The sequence below is a fragment of the Rhinolophus sinicus genome, linkage group LG05 (assembly GCF_036562045.2).
Source record: "Rhinolophus sinicus isolate RSC01 linkage group LG05, ASM3656204v1, whole genome shotgun sequence".
Classification (NCBI taxonomy): domain Eukaryota; kingdom Metazoa; phylum Chordata; class Mammalia; order Chiroptera; family Rhinolophidae; genus Rhinolophus; species Rhinolophus sinicus.
The window spans coordinates 152,299,211-152,326,505 of NC_133755.1; the positions used below are offsets into that span (position 1 = coordinate 152,299,211).

Sequence of the window (27,295 nt, forward strand, 5' to 3'; positions counted from 1 at the left end):
AAATCTGATGTAAAATGCAAATGCTACAGAATGCTTCATGCGTCCCTTTGAAGTCTTAGGCAGTTTTGATGTGAAGTTAATATACTACATAAACAGTAGTACTTACTAGTAGTTTGGAAATTACAGGGCACACAAATGAATGGCCAATTCTGTTGTCAGTAGATAGACTTTCCAGATGGTGGCTATCATTTAGCAGATAATTTAAAATTGAAAACTAATTATTAGATCAAATAAGGCTCCAAATTTGTAAGGGGGTTAAAGTAGGGAGCATCTTTATTTTTAAAAAGAGCCATTTCTCCATGACATCTTTACTCCAGCTGCTTAGAGTAGAAGGAACTGATTGATCATAACTTTCTTCTTGTCTCCATTTTTGTTCTTTAACTGCAAACTTCATTATTATTATTTGTAAATTATTTTCAGGTAAGACAGAACAAAGAGCTAAGAAAAATAAACCCAGGAATAGATTTTGTGTAGAAGTTTTTCCTTTTAAAAACTGGTCTTTGGTTATTATGCTAAAAACTAGTACGGAAATTTGGGGAATTGGTAGTAGTTTTTAAGCCAAAAGTATTGTATATTTTAGCCAAGTATTCCACATTTACTTAGTAAATACCCAAATACAGTAGTCCCCCCCACCCCCACATTTGTGGTTTCACTTTCCGAGGTTTTAGGTACCTACAGTTAATTGCAGTCCGAAAATGTTACATGGAAAATTCCATAAATCCTAAGTTTTAAATTGTGTGCCATTCTTAGCAGCATGATGAAATTTCACATTGTCCTGCTCCATCCTACCCTGAACATGAATCCCTCTGCCTAACCGGAACTGCACTGTATACACAACCCGTGCATTAGTCACTTAGCTGTCTCAGTCGTCAGACTTGCACAGTATCATAGTGCTTGTGTTTAAGTAGCTTTTATTATACTTGATGGCCCCAAAGCGTAAGAGTAGTGAGGCTGGCAATTTGGATATGCCAAAGAGAAGCTGCAAAGTGCTTTCTAGAAGTGCAGAGGTGAGTACAGTACAAAAAATATTCTGAGAGACCACGTTCACGTAACTCATTACAATGTATTGTTATAATTGTTTTATTATTAATCTCTTACTGTGCCTAATTTATAAATTAAACTTTAGCACAGGTATGTAAGTAAAGGGAAAAACTAAACATAGCAAGCATTCAGTACTGTCCTTGGTTTCAGGCATCCACTGGGGGTCATGGAACGTGTTCCCCGCAGGTAAGAGAGGAGCTCCTGAAAACTAAGCCAATGAGTTTAGGAATTCAAAAAATTACTAAAAACACCAAATACTAGGAATTCAAAGGAATGCTGACACTCATATTCAATATCATTAAACGTCATATTAATTGTTGGAATTGTACATCATGTTTAAAAAGGACTATTTACAAAATCTTCCTTTCCTAGCAATAGCTTCTAAATTTGCAGGTCCACCCCAAAGTGTTCCTAAAAGATCTCTTTCAATCTGTAATGCCTCCTCTAAACAAAGCTCTTTGCCTGCAGAAACACATTTTTTCAAAGCTCTAATTACTTCCGGTGGCCCTTGGACAAACTGCTTTAGCCATTCTTGTGCCTCTTCTAGACACTCATTTTCATCAGAAGACTGCAAGACCTCTTCAACCATTCCTAGGTTTAAAGCTTTTTGGGAATCCAGTTTGAGGGCCCCACTTAACACTTTGAGAGCTTGTCTACTGCCGATAATTTTAACCAGCCGGGTAGCACCACCCCAGCTCGGTATTATACCCATCTCCTTGTGAACAAATCTGATCTCACTCTCTCTAGTCATCAATCTGCAAAACAGAAAAAGAAAATCAGTTGTAACTAAGTATATATACTTTGGTCATAAAGTACTACACATTCAGGATCTGATCTGAAATCTCCATAGGTCTTTAAAGGTAGATACGTTATATTAAAAACTTCAAAAAAATATCTGGCTAAGTACAGAATTCAATTTAACACTTCTCTTTGAAAACAATGTCAACATTTTTGTTGTGCTTGCTTATCCTTTACAAGTAAGAATCTAGTCTTTATTTTTAAAAGCCCAAAGTATATCTTTCTAAAGTGAGTAGAGGCCTAATGAGAAAATGTGGATTAAGTGAAAACATGGGAGTAGGAAATGTTAGGTGCACACCATGAAAAAAAGTGCATAGTAAGTTATGGTCAAACAGTGCTCAGGAAAAGAAAAATTGTTTTGTAACTCAGCATCTACCCAGTCTTCCAGCAAATATTTACTGAGCACTACCAATGCCAGTTTACATTCCTTTTAGGAGAGAAAGACACTGAACAGTGTCCCTGGTGATAAGTGCTATAAAGAAAAAAAAAATGGGGCAAAGGACTAGAGAATGAGACTATGTGTGTTGGGGGTGTGCTATGTTAGATGGAGAAGGCCTCTGAGTATTTCAAACTACTCTACAAAAAAGAAGACCATAAGTTGGTTTAGTTTTCCAAAGTGTTCAAGGCTCAGGACAAGTGAATGTATCTGTATATTCTTGGGCATATCTGACGAGCGCAGTGCCCTCAGACATCTCATATCCAATAAAAATATTTTATGAAGCTCTAGGACACTTCCTTCATTTAGAAAAAAAAAAACATATCAAGGCAAATTAGCAGTATTAAAGGACTAAATAGTCTCTGGTTAATTTTCCTGTGATTTTGCCTTTTGTCTTAAGCCCTAACTAAACCCAAACACAGATCAGGAATGATTATGAAGGATACTGCAGAAGTCTAATAAATGCTTAAAGGTGAACACACTTTGTCCAGAGGGCATCTATAAAGTTTTAATTTACATCTGTTTATGTAGAGGATTTTTAAGTGTAATGCACATTCACATATAGCTTAGAATTCTTTAAATGTATTAAATTATATATTTAAATATACTTCATACAGTATACTTAAATTACATATTCCATAAGTATCTGTATTTCAGGGTAAAGTGAGAAAACCTTTAATTCTTTCACACATGGAGCATTTTATATTTAGTCTCATGTTGCCGGTAGAGCCATTGACAGCTTCCTCCTCCCACAGTGAAATGTAGCATCTTAAATGCAATCTGCACTGATGACAGCAGAGGGCACTGTCATATGAAATGGCCTGTTGTTTTTTTTTCTACTAGGTACAAGAATCCTCCCTAATTTGAAAGTATTAGTTTTCAAAGAGGCTAGAATCTTTGTAAATTATTTTATACACCAAACCTATTTTTAAATCTCTATCTATGTGAATATAAAGCTATACATTTCTTTTTTAAGTGCAAATCATTTTTTTATTTCTATTAAATTTATTGGGGTGACATTAGCAAAATTATGTTTCAAGTATATATTTCTATAATACATCATCTATATATTGCATTATAGAGTTATATATTTCAACTGATAAATTGAACCCCGAGTCATAAATTATATAGAGAAAGAAAAACTAATATAAAAATTTACTACTATGTACGAATTAATTTACTGAATCTTTCCTCATAGTATTCCTATTACTGGATAATGCCATTTTTATGAAGTTCATAAAGAACAAAAATAGAATATATTGTTTATAGAACAGTTAGCCTATAAAACTATAAAGGAAAGTAAGAAAGTAATTATAAAATTCCAGCCACTAAATGGAAATGAGAGAGCTGTCATTTAGAAGGAGCAAATAGGGGGCTTCAGGAGTGCTGGCACTATTCCAGTTCTTGGTCTATATCATGGTTACATAGGTTCCCATTTTGTAACAAGTCACTAGACTGAACATTTATGTTCCAAACACATAAAACCAAAATATTAGGTAGGTCTTATCAAAATTCCATCAGTAGTTAGAAGAAATATCTTAGATAACAATCAAATAAATAGTAAACATGTAGAAATAATCTGTTTCAAAAACGGGTTCCAAACCAAAGGTCCATGGGTGAAATTTTATGTGGTTTCCTAAAATAGGGTTCCTAGCTTTTGCTACATTCTCAGAAAAACTAGAATGTGCAATGTGGAAATATCATGTAGGTATTAATATAGGTCCAGCTATCTTAAAAGTAATTAAGTTAAAACTATTCAATTAACATAGAATAAAACATGTCTAAAACTAGAAGAATTTCTGGTTAGGGAAATTATCTTCACTCAGATAGATAAAAATTCAGATAAACCAAAATATTGTTTCTGGTAACAAATATAAGCAAATAGCTGCTTTCTATAGCAGCATTTGATGGATGATCTTTTATGTACATTTGTAATAGATGAAAAATAAACAGATCGCAAATTCTTTTTTTAATGCTTAAACCATGTACCAAGATTTTGGTCCAAATCATGTAGAATAAGTTAAACTTAAATTGCATGCTATTAACCAATATGAGTGTATTTCTGTAAACATAGTTATATTGAAATAAAGTTTTAAAAAGCAATATATACATATATATATATATATAATTGAATAAAAAGGCATTTTGTTTTCTTATATTTATTTCTTTAAAAGATAATAGACTATTTAAAGCAAAACGTAAGAAGTAACAAGTGTATAATGGAATGGAAAAAAAGGAATGAGGCCAGGGTTAGCCTTAAGGTTGAGAAGTGAAAGGAAAATTAATGAGTTTAAAAGAATGCCAAACATGAGCATTTTGGCATTTCTGTAAAAGAGAGTAGTATAAGGTAATCTGAAGACTAATCAGTATCACCTGTACATTGATGTGTACTTTAAACATTATGCTAAAACCTACATCTTCATTAACATTTAAATCTATATTTAAACATTTAAGGGAGATTATTACTATTTTTATATATAAGGAAATTGAGACTTAGAAGAAATACTTGCTTAAAATCAAATAAATAAAAGTGGCAAACTGAGATTGAACCTAAGTCTATCTGACTCCACTGTTAAGGCTCTTTTCTGTTTCACCATTTCACTTCACCAGTTATGCTATATACACTACATTTCGCCTTATGAACAGGCTCAAGCGTGTAAGTCTGTACAGATCAAAGAGCGCTGTGCTGGTTCTCCTTCCAGCTGAGCTTGTCGGTCTTAGTAATGGTAACTGAGAACGCAGTTTCAAGCATATGTAAAGCACTAGATTCTACAAGAATCTATAAAGTATAGTTATCCAATACTAAAAAGAATTCTAGGGATTGAAGGGTTATTATAGGCCCCAAATAACTTTCTCTAATATTATTCCCCAATCAGCACTAAAGCTCCACAAAGTTACTATAAATCACAGTAAAGATAAGAAATGGATCTCAAAAGTTATTTTTATTGATGAAGAGGATGACTATAGCAGTCTCCATTCTCATTTTTTTTTTAATTCTTTACTTTTCTTTGTATAATTATTTTGAATCTTCAAGTTTCATATATTTCCATGGCTTCCCTCCCCAGGGATTTTGCTAAAATAGATTTGATTATAAATCATTTTAACTTTTTGAATGCATGGTAATAAAATAATGGTAGAGTAATTATACTAGACTGACTAAAATTATCTACTTTAACGACTGACAAAAAGAAAATATTTGTTACTTGATTATCTTGTTTAAGAATATATCAAATATTTATATTCAGGCAAAAATGACATTTGAGCATATGTTGATTATATTTGTGCACACAGTAATACAATTTTCATCCTACCTGAAATCACATGCTGTAAGAAATTCTGCTCCTCCACCCAATGCCCAACCTTGAATCAGTGCAACACTTATTAAAGGAAGTCTGTATATTGAAGAAAAAAGGAAAAATTGATGTTAACAATTTCAATATCAATCTACAAATGTTATTTAAAAAAATTTGAGATGCAATAGACACAAAATTATTGAACTATGTTTATAACAACAAATAAACCTCAAAGGACAGTAGAACCTTGAGCCTACACATCCTGAGGAGCAAAACAGTGTAATACTGAAGATACAATAATACTAAATGCCATCTAAGTTTACCAATATACCTCCCTGAATCATTAAATATTTTTAAACTATAGCCATGTTGTAACTTTATCCAAATATATGGATGCTTTTGGATAATATACAGCTCCTGGAACTTAACAACTGGCAATCAGGAATAACACAGAATGATATTGTCTTAGTCCAACTTTAGTGATATCAGGTTATAGATGGGAAGTTAAGGCTGTATCCAAAGGGAAGAAATGTGGTACAGAAGACTGCGCTCCTAAACTGTGTATTATAAAGGTTCCTATCAGATATCTTTTCATTACTCACTGAAATGACCTACAGACTAATCCTATATAAAGGAATGCTTCTGTGGCAAAAATAAATCTTTCACCTTTCCTGTTTGCAAAACCCACTTTGCAGGAGTGTGGATTAAAAGGTAACTATAAAATGTTTTGAAAGTATGAAATTTTTTGTAGGTTCTAACCAAAATTCAAAACTATAGCTTTAAAGTAATTGAAAATTTCTTAACACATGCTGCTTCTGAGACAGGATAGTTAGCATGGTTGCGAGGTAGACAGAGGGGTCCCTGGTGGAATAAATAGAAAGCAGCCATATCCTGAAACTCCAGGCTCTGGAATGTCTCCTTCACTCCAGGACAGAGACATGAGAATAGCCTTAAGGTTAATAAATAATCTCAAATCCCTTCTGGCAGGAAAAAGGAGCTGATCTGATAGATAATGAGTTAGTTCGTTAATCCCTTCAGGATGGGCAAACAGGACAAACCTAATAGATGAATTCCATTACAAGGCTCCAGCCCCCTTTCCCAAGCAGGCAAGGGAAGGTATGAAAGTGGGAGTTTTTGCCTCAGTCACTGGGCACCCCTACTCGGGATCCCCTCCCGCTCGGGAGCTGCAACCGCTTCTCCTTCGCTTCTCTATTAAACCATCTTCCTTTACAACTTTTTGCCTCTCAGTCGACTGTGTGTCCATTCTCCAGCTTCACGAGACATGATGCGCCCACACCCAGAAACTGCCTGCAGATCCAACATCATCTACATCACTTCCAATAAAAAAGATTAAAAAGAACACCAAAATATTTTTAAGATTTAGCTAAGAAAAAGTCAAATGTAACATGGAGAGGGAAGTGAACAGGACCTGATACAATGGAAAAAGTATTTTAGAATATAATTTTAGGATTCCATTATTCTTTCTAGGTTCTCACATACAAACACCAAAAGTACAGTGATATCCACATTAGTAAGTATGCTAAATAAATATGAATTTCCTTAGTTTTTATAATTTTTAAATTGTTTCCAGTTGGAATACGAAAGTAGAAAGCTAATCAGCCCGAACATGTCATTGTTTATAACCCCAAATGCATTGTGATAGGCCAAGAAGAATTAGCTCCCTTTTCTTTTTCATGGTGCAAAGTGAATCCATGTTCCTTAGAAATCTGTACAATCTTTCTCCAAACCACAGTTCTTTTTCTCTTCTCTGGATACAGACAACTTCACTATACATTCTACTAATTTTGAATATTAGGTAATCTTTATGTGTCATCTCTTGACTAGTGTTTTTATTCTGCTCTCATATCAGTATTTAACTTTCCCATGTCTATACCTAAACATAGCTAGTGATATAAGCTCTTTAGGGAAAAGTGCTATGTCTTAAATTCTTTTTACTTCTAATTGGCTCTTATTTTTTAAATACTTGTTATACTTCACTAACATTTAATTAAATGACTGTCCTTCATGCCACAAATAAATAGTTCATCGTCAGAATAAATGTACTTTGAAAATCAGGTATACCTGTTTTTTAAACTGTGGCAAATCAGAATAAAGAACTATTTTTGGTTTTTTAGAAATCACATTTTGAAAAGAAAAATACATTACCTCATAAATCTTGTTAAGGTGTTTTGCATGAACATACATAAGGCCATTCCATCCTTTATATAAGAAAAAGCATAAACACAAAGTTATAACACAAATATTTCATATAAAAAAATGTTTTAAAAAGCATTTTCAGGACTGACAGTAACGAAGTCAGAAATGCACCTAACTTTTTAAAAATAACATTTTAATTAAAATTTTTTGATTATGTCTGAAATACAAATGACGCAGTATTTTCTTTTGTTCATCTTTCAGGACTCTTTGATCTCAGTTTTCTCCTTTGCATATCTGCGGTATTTTTAATTTTGTAATTTAATTGTAGCCCTTACAGATTGTCTTGTATGCATTGTGTTTGGATTCATTATTATCTATACAAGATAAAGGCGAGGGAATATAATAAGTTGATTGTGGTCCTAGTTTCTATTCCTCAAAAATCTTATCAGAATTAAAGAAATGCAGCATGCATCAAGGCATACAGAATAAGTATTTGAAGAAATGCTTGAACAAACTGAGAATAGTACCAAATAAGAAACCATTCATTTCGGTTGGCTGGGGTAGCTGAGAAGGCTTCATAAAGGAGAAAGGGAGTGGCATTTGCCACAATAAGTTACACATTAAGTTCCCTGAATTATTACACAATAAGTTCCTTGAAGTTGACAAAATGCTTTCTTTATCCTCAGAAGCTGGTACGATGTTTTGCATATAGTATGTGTCTGCTACAGTTAACTGAATCAAATGAACTTTATATGGAGATCTGTGTTGATTCATAAAACAAATGCAGCCAATGAACAGTAAAAAACAATATAGTACAAATTTCCTAATCAAAATCCTTTCTCAAAAAGGTCTGTCTATATTATAGTGACGAGAAAATTAATACAAGCACAAACAGTTAGAAGGTTTAAAACTAGACTCATTTATATTCTATTAAAAACCTGTCCGATAGAGCCTGTTAAATGATCTCAAGTAGGCCTAATTTTAATAGGCCTATTTTCTATTACTAGATTTAGAGTACTTAAAATTCTGACGGAAGTACCTAGAATTGCTAGAAATGAAAGCAAAGCAGGTATTAGCCTATGTACTACTATAATTCTCATTTGAAAGATAAGAAGCAGTAAAAATATTTAAAAGTCATGGTTAACACCACAGACTCTAGAGCCAAACTGCCTAGGTTTGAATATGGGCTCTGCTATTTACTAGCTAGTTTGACTTTGAGCACGAGACTCTGTGTGCCTCAGTCTCGTCACCTGTAAAGTGGTGCTAATAAAAGTACCTATCTCATTAGTAATGATTAAATAAGGTATTATATGGAAAGTGCTTAGAACAGTGCCTGATGTATAATAACTGAACAAGAATGTTATCTATTATATCATTGCTATTATTATCAGTAATAGCACTGGCACTCAGATAATGAGTATGCTTTGGCTTTAAATGTATCACAAAGTAGAGACTACATTGTACTAGTCAACATGACCTAGGGGGAAGAAAGATTTAATTTATTAAATTTGTCCTCCAAAGCCACTGAGCCAACAATGGTTAAATGCTCAGGCCTCTTCCTGGTCTGCAGGAAGAAAACAAGCCAATGAGAGATAAATCCCTACTTATGATAGAATAAACTGAGGGAAAGGAACCAATGAAAGCTAGACCTGCTCTGATAAATGAAAGCTGGAAGCTGAGAAGTACTAAAAAAGGTTAGTAGAGCTGCTGCAGACGGTGATCGTTTCATCCTATCTGGATGTTACCTTGAGACCCAACCCTAGTCCCCCAGCTCTTCCGAGTATAACAAAGATGAGAAGCAAAATTCTCAGCCCAAACCTTTTGAGCCTTGCTTTTGCTCAGTGACCCACTCCAAACCCTTTGGAGTGCACTTTTTCTTTTAATAAGGAGCCCTTAAGCTATTCTCTGCTGCCCTGGTCTGCTCCTATTTCTTTGGAGTGTACTACCTCTTCTAATAAACTACTCTTTCACCACTTTACAAAAAAAAAAAAAAAAATTCTCAGCCTAAGTGTCCAAGAAACTGTTAACATCACATTGACTTTAAGCCACATTTATCCTCCTTTTTTCCCCTAAGTGCTTGTTATATGGATTTATTTCCTCAAAATATATGAAAGGGTTTAGAGAAAATTGTAATAGCTTATCTGTAAATTAATAATGCTAAAAAGGGACTGTAACAAAGAAATTAGACAGGAAATTTGAGGTCACCAGAAATTTAAGCAACAGAGAAATAAGGAGCAACAGATTAGCAGAAAAGTAACAAGGTAAATCAGGGGGTAAAGGAGGATGTTATCTTCAAGCTAGATTAAGTTTATAGGTTTCTAAAATGTCAGATTTTCCTTGAGGCAGTATACCCATTCATTGCAAAGTAAGCAGGTTTTTATTTCCTGACATCTTGAAGCTTGTAATTGGATTTTGATTATTTCTCGCCCTCTGAAAAAAATCTTCTTGTGTTCTACAGAATATTTGTGGCAGCAAATCCAAATCTTACAATTGGATTAATACTTACATTAGATTTTTACCCCTATTTTATTCTTTTCTCTGTCCCATAACTTTTCAGGACTAATGATTGCGTCCATCTCTCTGCCTGGACCTTTTCAACGAAGGATTAACTGCCTAACAGAGAGAGTTGAAGCTCTTTTCCCACTCATTAAAGGATAGCAAAATGAAACCAACTTCTTAAGAGATCAGCTATATTAAAAAAAAAAAAGTGGAATGATAAACATACAATAAAATGGTTGCTGATGCTATTATGTGTACATGAGGGTTTTGCTGTATAAGTCTCTCTACTTTTGTTTATATTTGGTAATTTTCATTAATAAAATATTTTTTAAAACTGAAAAAATACAGTGGCAAAAACATCAACATAATTATCCTTTAAAAAAAACACACCATTTAATAATCACTTTCTAGTATCTATTACAATTAGAAAAGAATGTAATCCAATTACTAAAATCATCATTTATTCCAGTTATCATGCTCAAAAAGTAAATTCACCAAATAAGCAGATGCTAGTGGTGAATCTGCAACAACAAAGAGTATATTAGACACAGAAGGGCCTCTTTGAGAGAAAGGTTGTTTATGACCTAAGTCCTGTTAAGAGTCTCAGGATGTCTGGGCCGTGAAGGGTAGATGCATTCATACGTGCAGCTGCAACTCATACACATGTATGAGCCTCCAAAGTCCCCACGCCATGTGCAATGTCAGTTTCACACAGATTTATAGTTATTTCTCAGGCATATAGAAATAGTCTACATGAAATGGAAATACTTATCAGGAACTTTATATATACCATTTCTAGTTCTTGTTAATTTTAAAATCACCATGTGAAAAAAATACCCCATTCTTCACACATATTACAGTGTTTCTTAATATTATTCATAAAGAGAATTTTACTCAAATTGCTTATTTCTACGCTACCTATTTCCTATATTATGACAGGCAGATTTCATAAAAGTATGTAAAGGATCCATTTACACAGGAAAATGTTTTAAATAAAATAAGGTATTTAAAGTACCAACCTAGGTTCTAAACATACACATTGTAAAGCAGAACTACAATTCCAGCTTTTCTTGAGGAGACTGGCAGATGTGCATAACAAGAAGGGATGGACATCTGCAGTGCTATTTAATCATTGCGCCTACACCACCTTACTTCTCACCTGTTGATCAAATCAACCTTACACTACTGCCACATTAAGAAAGCAGATTACGTGGAGAATGACCATACGAGAAAGAATAGTTTTGAACGGATTCCTTTTCTGAAGTCTGTATAAAAACTATGTATGTTTTCCTACACGACTTAGATCAGACCCACTACGCATGTACGTGTGTTTGTGTGTGTGTGAAACAATTAGCATTGTTTCCACTTTTAGCTTTTCCATACATAGGGGTTAAAATCCTGGTTGCACAATCTAAAGAGACAGAAACAACTTTCTAACTGTAAGAAACCAAAATAACCTTTCACGTTTTTAGAGATGTTTTCCTGCCTGACTTATATCAGACCCACAACAATATATTATCTCATTCTACCTTCCCAGTGTCCTCTGCGAACAAAGTAAGGTGCCTAGCAACACAATCATTCTAAAGATGAAAAATTATAATCGAATGACTTGCAGGTCACATATCTAATTATTAGTAGAGCCTGAGCAAGAACCCATATATATTCAATTCTCTAGCTTAGTGCTCTAACCATTCAGACACATTAAAAACTTAAGTCTAGTGGTGCTACAAATTATGAATCTTCTCGTACGTAATAATGCTTATTAATATCATGATCTTTGAAATAAAAATAATAGCTATCTGTCTGAGATACTGTGCTAATAGGCACTTTATAAACATATCTTGAATTCTCACAATAGCTCTGTGAAATATAGATATAATTCTCATTTAGAGGTTAGGAAAATAAGACTTAGAAAGATTAAGTGACTGCCTAATCACTTAGCCAGAAAGTGTTGAAACCAGTACTCAAATCCAAGTCTATCAAAATTACCGAGACAGCTCTTTTCCTCACATATTTATATACAGAGATCATATACTACATAGAGTCATGTGAGAGTTGTGCAATACCACTAAAACATTATTACCTACATACAGCCCACATCTATAATTAAATGGCTATAAATACTTACATTTGTTCCTTCTTTTTGTTTGTTTTGCCTAGGGGTAGCGGGCAGAAACCAGAATACAAGAAAAAGAAGTTCTTTGAAGGACTGACAATGGAAGATGATTAGGATTCTTTTTCTATCAAGGTAATAATTCAGAAGCAAATTTTTATCATTTGTTCAAAGCTAACCATGTACCAAAGCTATACTAGGTACCTTATACATGTACCTTGTGTAAAATTCCTTATCAGGAGGATGTTACAGGGTTTCCATTTAAAAGAATTCAAATTCTTGCTGGTTTTAAAAATGGACTTTGGTTATCGCTAATCTTCCTGTCCTTCCTTTTTGTCCCCTCTCCAATACTTCACGCTATTGCAAACTAATCTTTAATTTAAGAAGCAAAACTCTGATCCTTGGAAAACTATTAAAGAGTAGCTATCATCATAATAACCATATAAGTAAAATATAAATATCTCAGCCATAGATGTCTGATAAACATGCAGGACCTAGTATGTAATTCATACAAGACTTGCCTCTGGAGTTCCTAGTGCTTTCACAGCATTCAGATCAGATCCTGAGGAGAAAGTATTTTTTGCCCCACGAACAATGAGACCTTTCCCCTCTGTCCAATTTTCCAATTCAATCACTTTTTCCAAAAGTTGTAGAATCATAGCACCTGCCAGAGAGAGAAGGGGTAATCACAAACAGCTAAAATACTGGAAAAACAGAAATAATTTAGAAACCATAAGTCATCAAACAATACTCTTAAGTCATATATTTTACAAATATTTACTGAATGTCTATCAAATACTTATTGGGTTGGTAGTATGAAGTATATACCAAAGAAGTATACATGGCAGTGCCTGCTTTAAAAGTTTACAATTTGTTAGTGATTTCTATATCTAAATTAATAAATCATGCTAGATATATGGTTAGGTAGAAAAAAGAGAATATATCATACATGTCATAGGAATAGGAAAATTGGAATTAATAATATGGGATATGGTGGTAAGAAAAAAGTTATTTCTTCATGTAAAAATGAAATACAGGCATGATGTAATAGCAATACACACTGTCTTAGTCAATAAGCTCACTAGAGTTATATTCCTAACTTAAATATAGTATGGCTTACCAGAAGACCGAGATCTTATGATATATTGGACATATGGTACACAAAACAAAGGTGACATTCTTATCCTACTCGCATCAGAACTACTATAAAGGATATTAGTTCCGGAAAGTGATAGATATTAGTTCCGCAAAGGTATACTGTTCCAAGTTTGACAAACTTGAGAAGCCCAAGAAGTACTTCATAGGCTGCCAATAAAATGCCTAACAATCATCAATTCCATGATTTACATATTAGATTGTTACCTTGATATCATTCTGAAATTCTACTGGAGCTTCTTTATAATGGATAAATTTTAAATGAAAACAGCAGGGACTGTCATTCTTTTAGATATGCTTTACCTAGGTGATCTTCCAAGTTCATAATGCTCTCAGCATGATTAAATTCATTCTTTCGTCTGCTTAAGAAAATCTTTAGAAGCCAATATTAAGATCATAACAGAGGGTTAAAATTAATAAAGAATGTGTACCACCTGGTTCCACAATTTACTATACAGGGCCCATTAAACTATGTCCACTTCTTTGGATTATAAATCCCACGATGTCAAGAACTATTATTTTCTTTTCTATTTTCTGAAGTAATCAGGAGTAAAGTGTTTCTACAATAAATGTTAAATTAATGTTGCTGATTCACAAACGACTACTGCAACTATCCTTTCTAACTGCTGTGACTTCATTAAAACAGCAGACTTTCCCAAAGAAGTCCTACATGCTTTAGAAGTATAGTTCTAGCTCTCAAAAGATTTACAGTCTAGTAGTTTTTTTTGTTATTGTTTTTTTAACAAAAAAACACACATTTAGAGTAAGAATACATCTATATAGGTAAATATGGACTTTCCATCATCCCTAATATTTAAGCTTCAAAAAAAAGAAAAAAATCTAACACTGGCCTTGAGTATGAGAAATCTACACCAGTGGTTAATGTTGAACTCATCTTTTTTACTTTGTACAATAATTGTTAAGAGTTAGGAGGAACCTTAAAGAGTATCTGCTTGGGTGATTTTCAAACAAGAACCTTGGGAGTTTTGTGCTGTTTCGTTCACTCACCATTTCCAAACCCAACCCAACCCAACCAAACACCATTACCCAAATTAATGTAGCTTTGTTTGTATTAGTTTTAAATATTAGGCATCAAATTAATGTTTGTTTCCACTTGAATAAAAAGTTTTACAACTGTAAATTATTTGTAGCATTCAGTAGTAAAATAAACTATTAATCTAATCCAATTCTCTGGAGCAGTCTTATCTAATTTTATTTTTCCAAGCCTAATATTAAAATTGGCTTTTATTCTCTGAATCAATGGAAGGTATGAAGCTGCACGCTCCAATAAAGTAGCCACCACTCACATGTAGCTACTGAGCACCTGAAAAGGTGGCTTGTCCAAATTCAGATGTGCAATGAGTGGAAAATACACACCAGATTTCAAAGACTTGGTATGAAAATAAAAAAGAAAAATGCCTCTTAATAATTTTTTTTATATCAGTCACATGTTAAGATATTTTGAATGTACTGGGTTAAGTAAATTATTAAAATTAATTTTACCTGTTTCTTTTAAAATTATAGCTACTAGAAAATTTTAAATTAAATATGTGGCTTGCATTTGTATCTTGCATTATATATCTATTGGTTAACACTAATAGAGAGAGTCATCTCTGAATTCTGCTAAGAAAAGTCATCTTTGGTTTAAAGATCCACCATTGGCAATTTATAAAGCTTGCAGTCTATTGAATTATGTCTATAGGTATAATTACATATGGACGTATGAAAATTTACTGTGATACTTTTGAGCCCAATATTTTAAACGCTACTATGGGTATAATTTATCCCCGTGAAGCACATAACTGAGAAATAAATTGCCAAAAATCACCTTGAAATACGAGGGCTGGGTAGTCAGCAGGGTTACTCATTAGCTGTTGCATAACATCATGAAAGCATAATCTGAACTTGAGCTTTGACAAAAAATTACAAATCACCTATGTCCCGGACCTTCAGGTCTCTTAAATATGAAATTCTTATATGCCAAGAGTGCTGCCTAGTAAATAAAAGGTATTTACCACTATCTAAGAGTTAGGAAAGGGACGAAAAGGTAAGTACAGTGTTTTCATTGATTATTGGAATTACATGGTTAAAATCAGTCTTAGTTCAATTCACAGAAATTAAGCTGAGCAGTAATTTATTTTTTTGATTTATAGGTTTTCTCTTTAGTTTTAAAAATCTTTGAAACCATCTTCCCTTTGTGTCCCTGTGACATTAGTTGAACACAAATAAATGAAGTTATTTAGCAGTTAATAAATTTCAATGGAAAAATAATTAAGATTACTTTGACAGTTTCCTTTTTATCAGCCTCTTATACATGGATTTAAAAAAAAAAACATTAGAATTTTCATAATTAGTAAAAAATGTTCCTGGTTTATGTGATAGTTCTGTTTTGTTTTCATGTTCTACAAAGAGTACCTCAACTTTCAAGACTTCTGTCACCAGAGTAAGGCTAAGAGTAAGAAGGCTAGATTTAGCGTCATTCTTTAACTAGCAAAAGAAAGTTCTTTATACCCGAGAAGGCATTCTTTTTACTTGGATTGTTCAGAGTAAGAATGCCAATGCCATCATCTTTCTTCTGAAGGTCAATGGATCCACCAGGAAACTGCTGAAGTTTTTTTTTCACTTCTTCCTCATGGAAGCCATGAGATGTATTATAAAGTGACAATCCCACTGGATGAAGCAATTTTGTCCTTAGAGACATAGATGATGTCTTCAAAAGACTTCCTGCCATTTCTGGAAAAGAGAAATAAGTATACAGTAGCCTAGAGAAACAGACACTTTTCTAACATTATATACATTGATAGGCTTTAGTGACAGAGCTTTCTGTTTAACTGGGAGTACTTCCGCACTTCTAAAAGCACTCCATGAGAATACAATCATTACAGAATTCCTTTCTTTTTCCCCCTTTCTCAAACCGAATTATTCACAAAGTATATAACTTCAGTATATCATTGCGAAATGATGACACAGTAGACATAGTTGCATTTACTGGGATCCAGTCCACTAGGGAGGTTTAGAAGAATGTTGCTGTTCTGTACTTAGCACCATCTCCAGCCTCCAGGTAGTCTTTCTCATGACAGTAGTTCTTCTTCCTCCAATTCTTTAACTGTTTCAAAGTCTAAGAATAAATTCAGTGCAAATGTCCCCATAGAAACAGTCTCAATGCAGAAGTGCTACAAAAGCAATCACACTCTCTAACACAAATTTTATTCTTAGCATTATACTTAGCGTATGCAATGTTTTCATTAAAAAAAGCTGGAAGGGGTCCTGAGGAAAACGGGGAAAGAAACAGGAATGTGTTTGTATGTGGTTTCTGTTCCCTAGGGTTCTGTCACTCTTCTTACTTTATATATACATCCTGGGTAATCTCAACTCCGCCTGTAGGCTTTTTTTGCCCTATGTAAGCATTTTTGTTGATATAAAACACACATTCAGAGAAGTATTAACTTATACATACGTAAGTTACAGCTCAGTGAATTTTCACAAGGTGAATGTATTCAAGTAAATAGCACCCTGTAAATAACCTGAATCTCATAAGGTCCACTGTCCCACCTTTCAGTCTCCGCTCCAAATAAGAATAACAATTATCTTGCTTTCTAATACCCAAGATTAGTTTGCCTGTTTTTGAACTTTATATAAATTCAATAATATAGTATATATTTTGTGTCTGGTTTCAACTATGTTTGTGACATCCATTACTGTTATTATGTGTACTTAGGCTCTAAAAAGTACATTCTTTTCATTCTTGTATTTTATTATATGAATATACCACAATTTATATTTTCTAAAATAAATGAACTTTGGGGTTGTTTCCAGTTTGGCACATTACAAATAGAGTTGTAAACATTTTAGTATGTGTCTTTTGAGTCAACATGTATGCATTTCTGTTAGCTATACATCTGGAAATAAAATTATTGGGTTGAGCTGCATCTGGCTTATACTAATCGTTAAACATTAAAGAATTTTGCAAGTCATTTTTATTAAACCATTGGTAGCTTAAAATTGACCATGGTGGAGTATCAGCAAACTCTACATTTCAATCTCAATTTCTCTCTGTCTCTGTCTCTGTCTCTCTCCGTCACACACACACACACACACACACACACACACACAGACACAGAGCTGGTTTCCCAGTACATTACTGGTCATAATGACTATATCTATCTGTTCAACTTTAAAAGATACTGACAAAGAATTTTCTAAAATGGTTGTATCAATATAAACTGGTAGTTCCATACCTAGTGAAAGTTCTAGTTGTTTCACAACCTTGTTTTCATTTGCTATGTCTTTTTTCTTGTTCCATTTCAGGTATTCTAGAGTAATATATCATTGTGGTTTCACTTTGCATTTCTATGTCTAATGAAGTCAAGCTCCATTTTAATTGGTCATTTGCATATCATCTTTTGTGAAGTGTCTATTCAAGCTTTGTGTCCATTTCTTCATTTGTGTTTTAATTATTAATTTTTTGAACTTCTTTTGTTTGCCTGTAGCTTTTATCAAAACCCGTTTGATGACAAATCCCCCATTTCTATCTACAGTTGAGACCTTATGCCTGTATACTCCTAACTCAAACAGAAATCTACTTCCTTACTCCTCACCTCTAGGTGTACCAAAGACTTTCCAAAATGATTCCCTAAACCTGAACTCATACTTCTCCTAAACCCTGTGCTCCTTCTTTATTCCTTCCCTTAACTATTGATGGTATAGTCAATCCAGTAAGCCATAGCATAAAAACCCAATCTCTTCCTCCCTGCCCCCCACTCCCCACATGCAACCTACCTCTAAAATGATTTCTTCATTCTTAGCTTTCTCATCCTTTATTCCTTCTACTACTAGCATAGTTCAAACCTCATTAAATAACACCTGGACTATAAAATAGTCACCAAGTAGTGTCACATACTCCTGAAAATCAGTTATCTTTGTAATCCAACCAGGTTATTCCAAATTAAAGTTTTTCAATAGCTTTCTACTAACAAAGGGATGAAGTCCAAAGCTCACTTTGACTTGTCCCTTACCTGTATCTTGAATCTCCTCTCTCATGACATCTCGACACAGTCTACATAAGACACCAAACAACCAGAGTTCCACAAATTTATCTTGCTAACATATATTATTACCTCCATCTACAATGTCTTTCCTTCCTCATTGACCTGGTAAATATAGAATCATTTTTAAAAACTGAATTCCTAAGTTTCCTTTATGAGGGAATGTCCTAAGTACAGATAATCATTCCCTTTATTTTTCCCAACACAGTATACTATATCATTCCATTTTAACACATTTTGCACATCATTTTAATTTTATTTTTCATTTGTCTTTCTCACTCGACAGAAAACTTCCTGAGAGCAGTTCTTTGAGGTACATGCATACCACTAGAGCCTAGTATAGAGCTCAACATATAAAATGTACTTAATAAATGCTTAATGAAGAAAATGTGGGAAAATGGAAAAAGAAATCATCAGGTTGCCAGATGGAATGCAACAAACTTGTTTTATAACTTTGGAAATATCTCTGTGAGTTATAAAATGGTATCAGAAAGAGATGGAGAACATGGCACCTTCAAATATGTTACAACACAATCTCCCTTCCCTCCACTTTAAATTGCTTCACCTTCAAGTGGCATTTTCGTTCAAGTGTCTCAGCAGAACACTTGGAACTGTATAAGTATCTAAAAATATAACACAGTAGAATGCAATCCCCTAAACAGATATGCTTTAAGAACTGGGAACAGTATTTCAAAATTTCACCACTGAAGTGACTTATAAATACAAAGACAAATCATTTTATTGAAAGCTTTATTGTCCTGAAGTATATAGAAATGTAATGTTAAGTATTTCAATTAATTTTAAGATATTTCTATTTATTTTTAGATATTGCATATTCTTAACCAAATATCAAAAATGTACACTACTAGAAGTATAAATCTATGTACACATTTTCAAAGAAATCGAGAAGATTTAAAATAAGGTGGCCCCTCAGGACTTGCACATAAACATAATGAATGAACTTGAAGGGGAAATAAAGTGATAAAGGTAGAAAATTTAGGTCTATGGAAAAATGGAAGGGGGGGACGTCAAACATAAAATGTTATTACTAATTAAGTATGAAGTGGTTATGAAAAAAAACAAGGATTTTGGAGGCTTCCTAAGTTATCTCCCAAATGTGAATATTGCCTCAAGAACTCTTAGGGGAAGAAACCCACACTAAAAATTTCAGGAGTTATTAAGATATTGGTTTTCAGCCAAAGGCACATAATTCAGTCGAAATACTATAGCTTTCTGTAGGAAATGAGGGGAAGTAGTTTGCCACCCCAAAATATGCCTTTTGGGGAAAATGATAACTTTAAGTTGGCTATTTTTAAGAAACAGAAGACTCAGAAAGAACCTTTGAACCTACTCCATTACCCACCTAAAGAAATTCATATAGAAAAAATTCCAGGAAAGAGGCTATTATCATAGATAACTACAGTTTAATATGAACTAAGTATGACAGACAGGTAGGAACCTAGCAAGGCCTGTTTGTGATCAAAGCCCTCTCTGTGTCCCATTATTAAAGATGGCCCAGCAAACATTTGTTTATGAAACATCTGCTTTTCCATCTTCATATGAACTGCCTTCCTCTCCTTTTAAGTCCCAAACCAGAACCTCCATCTTTCTCCTTAGCTCAAGATAGCTTATAATCCTTAATTGCCTGATTTCTCTACAGGTCCCATGTTCTTACATAATAAATTTGATTATTTTCTTCTGCTAATCTGTCTCATGTCAATTTGATTTTCAGATGAGCCAGAAGAATTTAGAAGGGTAGAAGAAAAATTAGTTTCCTCCCCCACAGAGGCAACAAAGTGATTCCACTGATACTACTGCCATTTTGAATTTTCTTAGTTCTGTTCCCCTTCCTTAATTTCAAATGCACAGATCCTCTCTACAATATGTTCACTCATTCTCTCTCTCTCCCTCAGCTTGTGTGTTAAAAAGAACCTGGGACTGCCTTTATCTTGGCAAGTGTCCCATCTGAAGAAAGTCACATAGGTTCCTTAGGCTGGTTTCTAGTCTAGGAAAAATAATCTCTCAAGGTCAGTTTACAAAAGCTGGAGACACACATAGAGTCAAAGCCAAACACAATATACCCAAGCTTACTTTTTCCTGGTGTATGCTTTATGCAAGTTTTGCCCCAAGGGGTAAGTCAGATAATGGAAGATACAGCTCAATGGAAAATTAAATGGGGGCAGAGGTCATGATGTCATATCTTCTCCACATTGACCACGACATCAGTATAAAACAAATGTGCCAAAGAACCCCGATAAGGACCTGGATGGCAATTTAAAAATATATAAATTTGTCTATATTTTCCATAATATTGTGTTTGGGGAAAAGAACAAAGAATTAAATAGAAAATAAAGAGGACTAAAGTTTATAAAATCATTATAGTTTTAAATTATTATTGTGAAACAATAGAATCAACAAACAATAAATCTCTCATTGTAAGGAGTCTGTTCTGTCCCCATATATTACCCTTCCCTCTGGTACCCAACAACACAAAACTGGTACAGATGCCATCAGATCTACATCTTCTTATCTTTAAATCATTATCAATTTAAATATTTCTGTTAACATTATTTTTACCTCATTAAACATCTTTGATATGCTGATTTTTCCAAAGAAACCTCAAATACTTCATGTATCCTTCTCTGTATTAATTCTGTATTTTCTCTCTTCCCCCAACTCCTGTCCTCCTTCCACTACTAACGCTCCCTTCTTTTCTCTCTTCTCCTCATATTCTGTTGTCTGTGCCACAGAATAGTACCATAAAAACTCAAGGTCACTGCTTACGCCTACCAGGTTTACTGACCTCAAGTTTAGGAATCCAATTCTAGAAATCTGACGATAGACTATTCTGTACACTTTCATCCCAATTCTAATTTCAGAGATTAAGAGTTCAGTGCTGAGATGATGTAAAGGTATTAGACACTATTAAATTATTACATACCTAAAAGTAAAAATAAAGAAACGGGACTGAGATTCAGGTTTTGTACAAACATGTAGTTCAGCAATCAGCATTTTGCATTAGTTCCAAAATCATGAGGCAATGAAAGGGTTCTGAGGATTTATAACTTTATAAACTTTCTTCAGGACAAAGGGTATGTTTAAAACTTATCATGCAAGATGTTTTGCTGTCCTGCTACAAGCAGATTCAGTCCAGCTGAACAAGCTTACAATCAAGCCACTGAAAGGGAAGAGAGCTCCATGGACATGTGATATCAAAGGTGTTTCCCTGTCAATTTTTTTTTAATGTTCTGCAAAGGTGACCAAATAGTTCCCCTCCCTGCATAGGGCACAAGCTAACTGTTCTCTTAACAGCTGTAACCTGTTTTCAACCTGCTGGAATTTGGTGATACAAAAAATTAACACAAATGCATACTTAATCGGAAAATAATTAGCCTAAGGCATGTAGTAAACAAAAATATCAGAAATATTCTGTTTTAGACTGTCAATATATATGATCTGTTTATCGGGTTTTGATTTGGTTTTTAGACTGTCATTACATAATGTGCCTTTCGACTATCATTACAATACCCCTCTTCCTCACACAGCTGAAATGAGTTTTTCAGTTCCGCAAATCCTTTAGGTTTTCTCTTCATTCCAAGTCTTTATATATGTGACCCCTCGCTTGTTACTTCCTCAGGGTAACTCCAAGTCATCTCCTTTAATACTCTAGACTACATAAAATACTCCGTTCTCACAGCATTTATATTCTTTATTAACCCTTATCACACTTTCCTGTAATTACTTCCTTAACCAAATCTTCCCACTAGATTTGGCTGCAGGAAGGCATTTGCAGGTTCTACCATAGAGCAGGGCTTGACAAACGACATTTGCTAATAATATTAATAATTTGGCATACAAGACATCCATAATGCTGTAAAAGGCTTAAGAATCTGTCCACAACCCAACTCTCCACCTATGCTGTTTATTATTCTCACCACTCACCCTCTGTGGATTCCATTCCTCTTTGCAAGCTGGTTTCTCTTAGTGGACTGAAGATCACTGCCTGTGTCCCACCTGACTATTGTGCACTCATCTTTCAGGTCACACCAGTTAAGTTTGAAGAAAAGATCAGCTGTTTGATTTGATTACTATGCTCCTCCCTCCCTCAGTACATTTCACAAATTCTATCTTTCCTTCCTTCAAAGCTTATTTCTTCCAAGAGAGTTATAATTCTTCACAGGAGTCCTCTGTTATCCCTGCCCATGCCCAGTTTATCTCTGTACTTCTAGCACCGAGAGCGGTAGTTGGTAAACAGCAGGTTCTCAGATGTGAAAATGAGGGGGAAAAAGGAGTGGGCACGTCGATTTAGATTTTTCTCTCAAGGTCCTTATCAGCCATTTCAACGTGTAAGTAATTTAAGTAATCTGTGGTTTTAATCCCCTACATTTGTGACTCTTGTGTATGTGTAGCAGTAAAAGTACTATTGAGGCTCAAAAAAGTTCTAGAATGAAAGAACATATTCCAAAACTGAGTTGGACATTTTTTTTGGTGTTGGAAAGTTGGCTGCACAAAGCAAATGATGTAAGTTTTAGTTAAGCAGGATGATTTAATACGTAGGTAGTGAGAAGGAAAATTACACAGGTCCCTGGGAACATTACCTATTGTTGAAATGAATTTCTAGGTCCACGATGAAGTTGCTCCTGTTCAGGGTGGCCCATCAGCAAAACAAAACTTAGATAACTTTGCCATCCTGTAAATGCTCCGTTTGACCAGACATGCAGTCTATTGAATCAGCCAACACCTCAAAGCCAGGCCAACTCAATGTGAAACAAGGGTGACTATGCGGCCCCCGCCAATCCGATATTTTCTGTCAATTCCTTTTTCTTTATTCTTTATCCTGTACAATCTCTGGGCCTTCTGCCTCATTTTGCAATTCTCCGAAAGGAGACTGTCCGTTTCATGACAGTCTGAAAATAAATACATTTGTTTGCATCACCGAAATTGTTTTCTTTAGTTATTTTTTAACACTACTTAGCACAGGGTCTGGCAAGTATTCCGAATTTAAATCAGTGCGTTGAAACGATGCCTCCCTACTCTTTCGAAAATGTCACCGGCTACCATTTCCCCTCCGTTCTCTGGAAAGTTTTCTCATCCTTCCCCAGCGCCCTCCCTCACCTGGCAAAGTCCGGCGGCGGCGCGGGGCACTGCGTCCCCCCGCCCAGCAGAGGGCAGTGGGCCTGCGCGGCGGCTTCGCAGGGACCGCGTCGCTGGACCCCGCTTTGGAATTCGTGTGGACAGGCGCTAAAGTCCATTACACAGCGACATTCTAGGCGTTTCTCCTAGATGACACTTAATATGCAGCCCCTACGGCCTAAGTCTTGCAGGACGCAGGGGTGGCGAGTTTCCCTTCCGCTCCCCCCGCGTCCTCCTTCCGCTTTCCCGAGCCCCGTTTCCGCCCCGCTGTGCCCGCCCTCAGCCGCCGCTTGTCGCCCTGCGCTCTTCCTTGTGTCTGAAGTGAGCCCGGGAGCGCGGACTCCTACTGTGCGTGCTGCGTGGTTTGGGTTCTGCCTCGCAGGGTTAGAGCTGGTGCAGCTGTGAAAGTGGAGAAGGAATCCAGTTTAGGGGAACATTGAAATGATGAAGGCTTTTCCACCCGCTGCCCCTCGCCCCATTCCAGCGCCGCAGTGGCACCTCACGCTAACCCCGGGCTCCTGGTGAGCCAGCACAACTGCCATCTTTCCAGCGCCCTCATGATCATCTGCTGGGACCTGATCAGCCATGAGATGTTCTCCAATGTTTACAAGATCCGGGAGACATTGCACAAAGGCTGTACCTGCAGGTGGAGGGGAAGGTGGTCAGTAGGACAGAGGGTAACATTGATGAGTCGCTCATTGGTGGAAATGCCTCCACTTAAGGCCCTGAGGGCGAAGGTACAGAAACTACTGTAATGGCTGTTGTAGATATTGTCATGAACCATCATTTGCAGGAAACCAGCTTTACAAAAGAAGCCTAGAAATACAGCAAAGATTACATGAAATCAATCAAAGAAAAACTTGAGACCAGCCTGGTGGCTCAGGTGGCTCAGGTGGTTGGAGCGCACGTGCTCCTAACACTGCCAAGGTCGCAGGTTGCATTCCCACATGAGCCAGTGAGCTGCACCCTCTACAGCTAAGATTGTGAACAATGGCTGTCCCTGGCACTTGGCTGCCCTGAGCCACCGGCTACTGTGTGCCCCCGTGAGCAGCCAGTGGCCAGTATGAGTGGCTGGCAGCCAGCGTGAGCCGCCATGGGATGCCTGCTGTGGGCTGTTGTGGGCTGCCATGAGTGGCCAAAAGCCAGCGTGAGTGGGTGGAAGCTGGCAAAAGCTGCCATGAGCTGCTGTGATCCACGCACTGATGACTGGCGACCAACTGCCTAGGAGGCGGGGCAGGCGGGGGTGCAAGGCTCTTAATACTAGCATGGGTCAGGGAGCTGTGTCCTACACAACTAGACTGAGAAACAATGGCTTCGGGGGTAAAGGGGGTGGGGGAGACGGAAGAAGGGAGGGGAAGACAAATTTGAAGAACAGAGACCAGAGAGAGTAAAATCTTTTATGACAGGGGCTGCAGAACAAATTAAGCACATCCTCACTAATTAAAAAAAAAAAAAAAAGAAAAGAAAAGAAAAAGAAACGATGAAGGAAGTGGCTAACTTGCATAGCCACTAAGAAGATCCACAGTATCTCTGACGTCAGTGAACCTGGGCCAATGATAAGAGCACACAGAAAATTTGCAGAAAAATTCCTATGCCATAAGTGACATTGGAATCAGAAAGCTTCAAAACCAGAAGAGGCCTACAAACTGGAGTTGTGTGAATTTCAGCAGAAATCTATGAATTACTCTCTCAGGGACTAGATTGACTGCCTTTGCACCATTGTATAAACCTGTCAGTATTTTGCCACAATATGGTATTAGGGCAAGAAGGAACAGCCCTTAAAGTCTGGGAATAAAATTGTCCACCATCCATGCAGAATCGAGGCACCAGAGGAGAAGTGAAACTGATTGAAGGAAAAAGAAAATTAAATCTCTTGCATACCTGAGCTTATGGCTTGAAATTTATACCTGTTATGTGTGCTTCCTGTATTTCCTTTGCGAGTGTGTATGTGCGTGTGTGTGTTCCAAATTGTAATATGAACCATTTCATATATTTTTATTTTCCTTAATGCTTTAGAAGTTATACATTCTGATTTTAATTCTTCTATGCTTACTTATATTTCCCAAAAATCTGTATCAAAGCAAAGTATAATATTTTTCCATCAAAGCAGAATGTAAAAGTTTTGTTTACTCCTTTCTTTGTAAAGTAACTTAGTAGTTCTTTTATTTCATCTTCCTTTCTCTTTAGATATATAATCTGGTATTTGAGGCCTACTTTATATTACAAAACTTTTATTTTGTACATTTCTTATCTTTTATTTCAGTAATTTTCCAAATTTGCATTTCATTTTTTTATACCACACTTAAAAGACTTTAGACTTAATCCTATGTTTAAAACCATTGGTTGTATTATAGACCTACTTCAACCTTTCGTTTTAATTCACCCTTACTTGGTTGGAAAGGGACTTAAAACTTTTTTGTGTGTGTTTTTTTTTTTGTTTGCTTTTTTCCCCAAGAAGTACATATATTGTCTATTTTCTAAGCCCATGTATATTTGAAACTGTCTTTCCTGTATTTTCCTACATGAACGTCAATTGGCTGGTGATCAATTCTTGGATCACAACCTCTCCCTTTTCTCTGTGGACCTTAGTCTCTTTTCTTCTGTTAGAGGAGAAATCCAAGGCCAACCTGATATTTGCTCTTTTATAAGAAATCCTCTTCTCTATCTATGTGCTTGTAAGACTTTTATGCTACTCTTGTAATGTTATAGATTACCACCAAAATATTATCTGGGTGTACATCTCTTTTCAATGATTGTACATGGGCTGCAGTTTTTTGTACATCTATGCATACAATTTTTTTTTTTTTCCCCTTCTTCCTGAGGAAAGTTTTCCTCAGTAACAACTTAACCACTAAGGTGAACTTTCGGTTTCTGGCTCCCATTTTTCCAACATTTTAAGCCCCTTTCTAACCAAGTAAATTCTACATTACAGATTTTCTAGTGGGGGAGTGAACAATGAAGAAATAATAAATATGTAATAGAATATCAGGTATTAGTATATAAGTACTATGAAGATAGATAAAATATGTTCAGCCTAGTGTCAGAAGTTAGTATTTTAGGTTGAAGGAAGGCTTGCACTTTTGTTTATCAATTCCTGTTTCTCTTCATGACAGATAACAAGGTTCTCAAGCATCGTCAGATGTACAGTATCAGTAGGAGCTAGGTAAATGTGTCGATTCCTGGTCCCACTTCCAGATACTTGATTCTGAGCAGGGGGTCCTTAAGTCAAATATTGAGAAACAATGATATGATGTCTTACTTACACCAGGGGTGCCAAAAATATGTATACAAGTGGACACTTTGGTCAATGTTGCTCAACCAGTAGTTTGCCATAATCAGAAGTGTCTGGATGCTGATGGTAACCACTTTGAGCACCTTTTGTAATTGCAGAAGTCAAACATGACTTACATTCATCTTTTGTTATTGATAAATATTGAGTATTACCGTTTTAATAGTTCTTTCCTTTCTTAAAATGTGTATACATTTTTTGGCACCCTGTATGTATTGATAAAACTTAATAAAAAATCTGATTAAAAAATGAGCAGATGAACTGAATAGACATTTTTTTAAAGAAGACATACAAATGGCCAGAAGGTACATGAAACGGTGCTTAACATCAATTATC

The 27,295-nt window shown here is 35.4% G+C and overlaps 1 protein-coding gene across 3 annotated transcripts; it reads right to left on the reverse strand.

The window, feature by feature from the left end:
• Positions 1 to 1,064: 1,064 nt before the first annotated feature.
• On the reverse strand, positions 1,065 to 23,911 carry ECHDC1 (ethylmalonyl-CoA decarboxylase 1). Of its 3 annotated transcripts, XM_074333549.1 has the most exons (7): positions 23,653 to 23,873; positions 23,136 to 23,444; positions 16,004 to 16,225; positions 12,859 to 13,001; positions 7,735 to 7,787; positions 5,587 to 5,667; positions 1,065 to 1,796 (listed from the first exon to the last, which is right to left on the reverse strand). In XM_074333549.1, exons 3-7 carry the CDS (start codon positions 16,221 to 16,223, stop codon positions 1,388 to 1,390), a joined length of 906 nt encoding a protein of 301 aa, XP_074189650.1. In that variant the 5' UTR covers positions 16,224 to 16,225; positions 23,136 to 23,444; positions 23,653 to 23,873; the 3' UTR covers positions 1,065 to 1,387. The 3 variants fall into 3 exon arrangements, with proteins under 3 accessions (XP_074189650.1, XP_019585032.2, XP_019585031.2); XM_019729473.2 differs by lacking the exon at positions 23,136 to 23,444 and having other exon boundaries at positions 23,653 to 23,911; XM_019729472.2 differs by lacking the exons at positions 23,136 to 23,444; positions 23,653 to 23,873 and adding an exon at positions 22,480 to 23,031.
• Positions 23,912 to 27,295: the final 3,384 nt, after the last annotated feature.

What these genes read in the sequence shown, in the direction of transcription:
- ECHDC1 (XM_019729472.2), bottom strand. An exon ending in AAGCACTAGGAACTCCAGAG is followed by an intron (nt 7,788 to 12,858) that starts GCAAGTCTTGTA and finishes TCTTATATAAAG; the next exon opens with GATGGAATGGCCTTATGTAT. An exon ending in ACCTTAACAAGATTTATGAG is followed by an intron (nt 5,668 to 7,734) that starts GTAATGTATTTT and finishes TTCAATATACAG; the next exon opens with ACTTCCTTTAATAAGTGTTG.